Here is a 9,162-nt window from a genome sequence, read left to right as displayed (position 1 = left end):
AGTTTCCTGCATGTGGCAGCTGCCCTGGGACTAAGGATTTCTTGGGCAAAAACAAAAATCCAGAGTGTCAGTGCAAAAGTTGTGATACAAGATAGCTGTGCTGCTAGACAAACTGTGGAAATAGTGGACAATGTCATCTGTCCAGACAGTACATTGTCATCAAATGGTTGTAGCCAGCCAGATATCCTAAGGAGAATCAGTTTAGTACTCTGAACCGTGAAGGATCTGCACAGGCCCTGGAGCCAAAAGAAGGTGAAACTACATACAAAAGTATGGATTTATCAAACCTGTGTACTTCTGAGCCTTTTATATGGATCTGATTCTGAAACATAGAGTAACAGCCATGTTAGTCTGTATTCGCAAAAAGAAAAGGAGTACTTGTGGCACCTTAGAGACTAACCAATTTATTTGAGCATAAGCTTTTGTGAGCTACAGCTCACTTCATCGGATGCAACCGATGAAGTGAGCTGTAGCTCACGAAAGCTTATGCTCAAATAAATTGGTTAGTCTCTAAGGTGCCACAAGTACTCCTTTTCTTTTTGTGAAACATATATGTTGCTTAAACATGACATTAGGGAGGCTGGAGGCATTTCATATGCATTGCCAGCGGTGACTACTGGGTATAAGATGGTTTGATCTCATCAATAATAGGGATGTATTATTGAGAACTGGCCACGAGAGGATTGAAGTCACAGTCATCGCTGGCTGGCACTTTTTGGTCATATAGCCTGCAGTAGAGATAAAGGCCCTGCACATAGTGCCTTGAAGATTGGACTTGAGATCAGGAGGGGACATTGCCCAGCCAAGGATTGTCAGAAGCCACACAATCGTCTGCAATTAACCTGGTTTCACCAGATCAGTAATAATTAGGGCTGTCAAATGATTAAAAAATTAATTGCAGTTTTAATCAAACTGTTAATAATAGAATACTGATTTACATTATAAATAATTTTGAATGCTTTTCTTAATTTTCAAATATATTGATTTCAATTATAACTCAGAATACAAAGTGTGGAGTGCTCATTTTATATTATGTTTTATCACAAATATTTGCACTCTTAAAAATCTACAAGTTGAAACATGATGGGGCATATGAATGTTTAGCATGTCTGGCATGTAAATACCTTGCTATGCTGGCTACAACAGTGCCATGCAAATGCCTGTTCTCACTTTCAGGTGACATTGTAAATAAGTAGCATTGTCTTCTGTAAATGTAAAGAAACTTGTTTGTCTTAGCAATTTGTTGCACAAGAAGTAGGACTGAGTGGACTTATAAGCTCTAAAGTTTTACACTGTTTTGTTTTTGAGTGCAGTTATGTAAAAATAATTCTACATTTGTAAGTTGCACTTTCACGATAAAGAGATTGGATTGCATTACAGTACTTGTATGAGGTGAATTGAAAAATACTACTTTTATCTTTTTTACAGTACAAATATTGGTAATAAAAATAATATAAAGTGAGCACTGTATACTTTGTATTCTGTGTTGTAATTGAAATCAATATATTTCAAAATGTAGAAAAATATTCATAATACATTTAGATTGGTATTCTGTTATTGTTTAACAATGTAATTAAAACTGTGATTCATTTTTTTAAATCAAGTTAATTTATTTTGAGTTAATCACTTGAGTTAACTGCGATTAATTGACAGGCCTAGTAATAGCCCTGTAGAATGTTTAGATAATTGGAATAAAGCTGTATAGTGTGGCTATGGACACTCAGCACTACGGCATATTGTCGTTGGATGTTATAAGGACAAGTTAGAATGCCTCATTTTTGGATAGGCATCTTTTTCATTATTCCCTAAAAGTAAATAAATGAAAGGTCCTACATGCAAATAAAATTGAAGAATGCATACAAAGAGCTGTTTCTTCTCTGTGGGCCAAACTCTGAGGTTCTTACTCAGTTTTCACTCAAGTTTTATACTCTATCCTTACTCGATTTGCAATGGGAGTTTGCCTGAGTAATGACTAAGTTAAAAAATGAGTAAGTACTTGTGGTCCCTTGATTGAGAGAAGCGAGAAAGGAGCTTCAGATCCAAGTGGTTAGTGCTTTGATGGAATCTGTTTTCACAAAAGAGAAAATGTGTCTTTACTTTTCAGACGTAAAAATAAAATAATGCTGAATCTCACCATCAGAAACAAAGCCCTAAAGAAAATAAAAGAGTAAAGAGAAAAAAGTGGGTAAAATGATGCTGGTATTTACTTATGGCATCAGGGTATTTACGACTATTCATGGATATAAATAAATATTGCATCTGGAGGGCCTAACTCATATCTTCATAATTTAAAATAGGAGCTCCTTGTTAAAGATACCATGATGGTGAGGATGGTCTGACAACGTATATAGATCAGAAAGATAGAAATTAGAGGTCAGAGTGACCTTTGCACGCCTGCCAGAGATATCAGCTACTGGTATTAAAAGTTAGCAAATACTTCTAGAGAGCATTTTTTCATTTTCCCCCCACCTTTGGAACGTACCAGACTGTGCCAAGTTTTGAGTATTTTTGAAATCTCTCTCAGGGAAGGATTTCCTTATCTTCTGACCACTTACAACACCATCACCCCCCTTCCCTTTTCAAATTACACAAGCTGAACACTGTTCTTTGTCCAGGAGCCCTGCCATCTTTTTTGGTTATAGTTATGAGAATGTTTTCCCATTTAAAAGAAATCCTAATTAATAGATTCCCCAGTCCCTTAACACCATCACTCCCCCAGGTGTTATCACAGGCTAAGGAGGAAAGATTTGTTAGATATCCCTTAACGGCAGTACAAGACTGTAAAGATCTGCTGTTCTAGATACTTTTTTATTATACTGTATATATATGATATAATTAACCTTGCCTTATTGTGAAAACGGTATGTCACTGGCAATTCATCTTTGGTAACCTATATAAAAGGGTCTGCTGGAGCCAGCCTCAAAGGCTCTGTCAGATTTCTGCATCTGTGCAGCCAACAGTACTACTTTAATTCATATGAAGCCTGTCTATCTCCAGGTTTCAGAGTATCAGCCGTGTTAGTCTGTATCCGCAAAAAGAACAGGAGTACTTGTGGCACCTTAGAGACTAACCAATTTATTAGAGCATAAGCTTTCGTGGGCTACAGCCCACTTCATCGGATGCATAGAATGGAACATATAGTAAGAAGATATACATATATACATACAGAGAAGGTGGAAGTTGCCATGCAAACTGTAAGAGGCTAATTAATTAAGATGAGCTATTATCAGCAGGAGAAAAAAACTTTTGTAGTGATAATCAAGATGGCCCATTTAGACAGCTGACTAGAAGGTGTGAAGATACTTAAGGAAATAGATTCAATATGTGTAATGACCCAGCCACTCCCAGTCTCTATTCAAACCCAAGTTAATGGTATCTACTTTGCATATTAATTCAAGCTCAGCAGTTTCTCCTTGGAGTCTGTTTTTGAAGCTTTTCTGTTGCAAAATTGCCACCCTTAAATCTTTTACTGAGTGGTCAGAGAGGTTGAAGTGTTCTCCTACCGGTTTTTGAATGTTATGATTCCTGATGTCAGATTTGTGTCCATTTATTCTTTTGCGTAGTGACTGTCTGGTTTGGCCAATGTACATGGCAGAGGGGCATTGCTGGCAGATGATGGCATATATCACATTGGTAGATGTGCAGGTGAACGAGCCCCTGATGGCGTGGCTAACGTGATTAGGTCCTATGATGGTGTCACTTGAATAAATATGTGGACAGAGTTGGCATTGGGCAAGGATAGGTTCCTGGGTTAGTGTTTCTGTTGTGTGGTGTGGGGTTGCTGGAGAGTATTAGCTTCAGGTTGGGGGGCTGTCTGTAAGCGAGGACTGGTCTGTCTCCAAGAACTGTGAGTGTGAGGGATTATTTTTCTGGATAGGTTGTAAATTTTTGATGATGCACTGGAGAGTTTTTAGTTGGGGGCTGAAGGTGACAGCTAGTGGCGTTCTGTTATTTTCTTTGTTGGGTCTGTCCTGTAGCAGGTGACTTCTGGGTATCTCCAAGTTCTGTGTTAATGTAGAACCAAATTAAGACAACACTGGAGTAATTAAACAGCCTTCATAAGGAGACATAATTGCTCATCATACACTAGCCTAATGGTATTCCAAGGCAAATAATGGTGTGAGCTTTCAAACTACAACTGAAAAAGGTCCATGTACTTTTATGTAAAAAGATAAGAGATTCAGTACATATAACTAGACAAACTCACTACAATTCATACTATTTATACATTTTCCACATATTTACTACATCTAGCAGAATGTGTAAAAACACATTACAGATGGGTTATTATTATTAGGTAGTTCTATACCTAAAGGTACATTGTCATGTTTTCATATGCCCAAGTAATGCACATTTCATAACAAAATTAATCAACATATTTCAATCTTTACCATACAATAATTAAGTCATTTTGAAAACTTAGTTACATCACTTTTAAAATTGATTGTTTCACACTTTCTTTGTTCCCTAAGAAACAGGTTACAGAATTAATTATCTGTGTTCAAACTATTTTGAACCCCACATTTTGTGAGTAGTGTCATTTGAGTGCAGTAAGAACTGACCCACACTTACTTTCCTTTCTGGCTCAAACAAAACAGACTTGCAAATGCTCCATATCTTGTTCTAATGACAGGTTAACATGCCCCCTTACTGTACTGCTGAAGTTGTTGAACATGTTTCAGTAAATGAATGTTACAACGTAGCTTTTGTTATTAGTAGTTGAAAATATATCAGAATATGGCAGACTTGGAAAGTGGTCTGTAATGCTGGAGACATTTTCCACACTATAGGACTTCAGTAAAGAATACCTGTTGAAAAGAGATGTATCCAAGACAGAAATATACAAAAACATTTGCCTGTCTTTGTGTAGCACCTTCAGTTTGTCTGTCATCTCATTGTCGCCGCTTTTGTAGATTGTTAAATTTTGCTCTAGAAATTGGCCCTTAACCTCACTGTTTATTTGCAGCTTTCGCAATCCCAAAATGGCCAGGTATTCTGTTGGTAGAGGAGTGGAGCCACAGAGTGAAAGCTTCAGGTAGTGCACCACTGTAAAGTTCAACAGCATTCCAAGCACGGTCGTATCTGTGAACCAAATTGTTAGATCACTGTGGTAGCTGGCTCTATCTATTGTATAAGGCAAGATGGTTTTGCAACTGCACATGAGGTTTGCCAAGCTGTAATCACAATCATGGATATCAGCAGAACAGCTGCAGTTGCGAATTGTGTTTTCCTTGGTGAAAATCAGAGTGTTGTTCTTTTGACCTCTCACAAAACTGTTAAGACAGAAACCAAGAAAGCCAACCAAAAGGAAATGGTGCTTATGGCAGGATACTGACATCATGCTTCCAGGCATCTTGTCTTCTTTTACTGAGTGATTCTTATCACTTGCCATTACCTAATGAGAATAAGAGTAACTTTATTATATTAGGGTTCACTTAATCGTTAAGACTTTCTCCCACTCATTGTCTGACTTGTCTATTCAGGGCTACACTGCCACTTTACAATCTATCCTAAGTTAGGGGACAAGATGGGTGAGGTAATATCTTTTATTGGACCAACTTCTGTTGGTCAGAGAGACAAGCTTTCAAGCTACAGAGACAGGGCCAGCTCTAGGTTTTTTGCTGCCCCAAGTGCAAAAAAAAAAGGGGGGGCCCGAGCACCACCCCTTGAAAAGTGCCGCCCCAAGCACGTGCTTGGTTTGCTGGTGCCTAGAGCTGGCCCTGCACACAGAGCACTTCCTCAGGTTAGGGGAGACACATAGCTTCACTGATCCCAGTGCAGGTCAGAGAACAAACTGTGACTCCATTGGATTTCTTGCCACTTCTTCTACTCGGGGAGGAATAAATTGTTTTATCCACTTTTATAGAACAGCTTACTTTCCCCTGTGCACTTCGCCAGATACTCTGGCTGACAAGGGTGAGGGCAAAGACAGGGCTCCTCCTACTCCTTGCTCCTATCAGTTTCCTCCCAGTGCACTTGCTTGCTGGCAGAAATATTGAGTGAGTGCTGATAACCCCTGCAACACTAGCTGCAGTGGAGGGCAATCTGAGCAGGGAAGTAAAAGGTGGGGTCTTACTGCCTCTTACTCCCCTGCATGCCTGAGTAAGGGCTGTGACAATCTAGCCCTTAGAATGTGAACTCTTTGTGGGTAGGGACTGTCTATTACTATGTGTTTGTACAGTGCCAAGCACAATAGTGTCCCTACATTCATTGGCGCCTCTAGGCATGCCTGTAATAGAAATAATAAAGGCATGGAGATTTATAAAGAACAAATTGTATCTCAGTCATTTAATCTTTACTGTTTTATAGCTCTCATCACCGCTACGGTTGAGTACCAAACCAATATGAACATTCTTCTCTCAGGCTATAGTCTACACGTATGGCGGTGTGTAGACTATACACACTGCATGCCCCCCAGCATGGGTATAAATAGCAGTGAGGCACTGCTTAAATGAGTAAAGACATGACAGAACCTTAGGATACATATCCTACACAGCTCTCTACTCACCCAAATAGTGTGTCTCCCATCTACACTGCTATTTTTAGAAGTGTAGTGTCCCGACCCTCCAGCAACAGGAAAAGGGTCTGTCAGGGGGGAGGCAGCAGGGAAATGCCGCAGCAACTCCCGCTCTTGGAGCTGTTCCTTGCTGCAGTGAAAGACTCGGGCAGCGGGGCAAGGCTCCAGCAGGGGGAGGCAGGGGAACAATACACTGCTAATAATAGCAAGTGTAGATCAGGGGGGCACTGATTGGGCAAGTTAGAGAGCCGTGGTGAGTGCATCCCTATGGTTCTGGTGTGTCTTTACTCTACTCACCTAAGCAGTGCCTCACTGTCTACACTGCTATTTATACCCAGGCTGGGAGGGGTATGGAATGTCTGTACTGTGTAGACACCAGATTCAGACAGCATCTTACAATCAGGCTGTGGTGATTTGCCCTCATCCTGAAAAAAAAACCACTTTTTCTTCTGAGTAAAACTAGAACAGGCCATGAAGATTTTATGAAGTAAAACACAAAACATATACATTCACTTCATATGCATAATTATTCCTCAAACATAAAAAGGCATTCTGTCCAAAATGAAGAGCTTGTTGGATCATATTAAAGAAGTTCTGTATTAAAATCTCAAATGAGTTTGATTCCCCAGAGTTTAAATTCCAGGGTATTACTAATTAAGAGGTCTCTTGGTTTTTGGTACTGTTTCTCTCCCTCTATGTGTGAAACTTGCAAGCTGCTAATTGTGTTAGTACATTCTAAGACAGAGTCTGTTCTCAAAGCAATTCACAGAGAGAGAGACTCAAAGCAATACTCTAACAACAGAAACAGCACCCAGAGACTCCCCACCCTTTTGTTGTATTAACAATTGTGATTAAAATAGAGATAGAGGATGTATGTGGATGGATGTTTGGTGTGGATAATAACTGAATGATCAGGGAGGTGCCAGCCTAAGAATCCAGTGTCCATCGGCTGAAGAAGGCATCAAGTGGAAATAACCAGAGGACACCCCCCCTCCCCCCGGAGGGCAGACTGGAATCCACCCAACAGCCTCAAGAATGGGAGAACCAAAGAACAAGATAACATCTAGCAGCACGGAGCCGTCAGGAATGTGCTATCTGCTGATTGATTCAGCAACAGCATGATGAAGCAATTCCCACAGACTGGCATAGGAAGAAATTCCTATAAAAATAGACTCTAAAAAGTGAGAACTTTGGGGTCTGATTCTGCAAACCAACTTCCAGGAGCATCAGATGAGCATCTGACAAGGCCCTGCTCCCTCCTCATGTCCAGGCCACCTGGCCAGTGGCTTGGCATGAGCAACTCTAAGGCTGGTAACTATGATAACAACCTTGCAGAACCTGTGTGTGTGTTTGTATGAATGAATGTGTGAATAAATATGAGATTGAATGGAATGTTATAGCTATAACTAACTGCTTACTATGATTCTTTCTGTATTCACAGTAAATATGGTCATTTGCCTTTTTCCCTTTAATAAGATCCTGCTGGTTTTTATTTTATTGGTATAACAAGCTTGCAATCTTGTAAGTAAAATACAAGAACACAATAATTTACTCCTCTGGTCTGCTAACTGGCTAGGCCCACCAGACTTTTGTATTTGTTCGGAGATACTTTTACCAGCTTATTTGCTTTTTTAGAATCTAACCTGTTGCCCAATTTAGATTTAACCAGTCCAAATATGCTAAAAACACACTTGATTGATACTGGGCTGCTTAAACAAGGGTGTGGGTCTTTTAAAATTTGACACAATTTTGAATTCAATTAATTTTACTTCCATAATTTTTCACCATTATGATGCAACCAAGTGTGCAACAACTCCTTTCCTGAACATAAATTTTAAGCAGAAGATGAATGGAGATTGCTCATGAATGAACCTGATGCTGAAGAGTTGCTAAAGAGCCTGACACCGGGACTTAAATTATCATCACATCTATGTTTTCATGATGACAACGGCATGGAAAATGTCTCACTTTCAGGATCATTAAGTTAATGTTCTACTCTTCCATTTCAATAGACAGAGTTTCAGTGACTCCTTTAATCTTGAAGAATCTGAAAAACTGACTTTCTGCACCTTTTGAGATGGATATGACTCCTGTCTTACTACTTATCAAGGTTTACATTTTATTTCAAAAGAATTATTTTTTTTCATTACTTCAAAACTTATTTCCTACACTCCCTTCAACTTTAGACATGTAGAATCAGATAAGTTTATACAAAGTTTGATCATCACTAAACACTAACCATATGTTCGCAGCACTGATCTGCAGCTTTCACATTTATTACTGGTAAAACCACATAGTGAATTCAACACTGAAGACTCAAGACAGAAAACTAAGATGAGCTAGTCAATTATGTGGTCTGCTGGCCTTCCGAAAGCATTGTTGTAAACGGACAATTCACAGCTCCATCTTCTCCCCTCTCGTCTGTGTCCAAACACAGGTGATTCCACTCCTTATTTATGACCCTCTATGCAGTCGCCATTGACTTCACCCATTCTCTTTCTCCTCCTAGCTTCTAGACAGTTCTATAATTTTATTACTGTCTTGTAATAGGCATAACAAAAAAATCTTTATTTTCTTACCACTTTCCTTTTTACTTTTTGGGGCCAGATTCAATGATATGTTCTGCCTCCTTTACGCTACTTCAT

At 39.3% G+C, this 9,162-nt stretch overlaps 1 protein-coding gene across 2 annotated transcripts in view; it reads right to left on the bottom strand.

Annotated features, from left to right (window-relative positions):
- Positions 1-3,061: 3,061 nt before the first annotated feature.
- EPCIP (exosomal polycystin 1 interacting protein) overlaps positions 3,062-9,162 on the bottom strand; it is a 32,476-nt gene continuing 26,375 nt past the window's right edge. For both annotated transcript variants that reach the window (XM_073362219.1, XM_073362208.1), the window contains exon 2: positions 3,062-5,395. In XM_073362219.1, the coding sequence (XP_073218320.1) occupies positions 4,679-5,392 (714 nt within the window). In that variant the 5' untranslated portion in view covers positions 5,393-5,395 and the 3' untranslated portion in view covers positions 3,062-4,678. The remainder of the gene's footprint in view (positions 5,396-9,162) is intronic.

The sequence above is a fragment of the Lepidochelys kempii genome, chromosome 1 (genome assembly GCF_965140285.1).
Source record: "Lepidochelys kempii isolate rLepKem1 chromosome 1, rLepKem1.hap1, whole genome shotgun sequence".
NCBI classification, from domain to species: Eukaryota; Metazoa; Chordata; order Testudines; family Cheloniidae; genus Lepidochelys; species Lepidochelys kempii.
The sequence above is the reverse complement of the archived record's forward strand: the minus strand, read 5'-3'. Positions and strand labels throughout refer to the sequence as shown.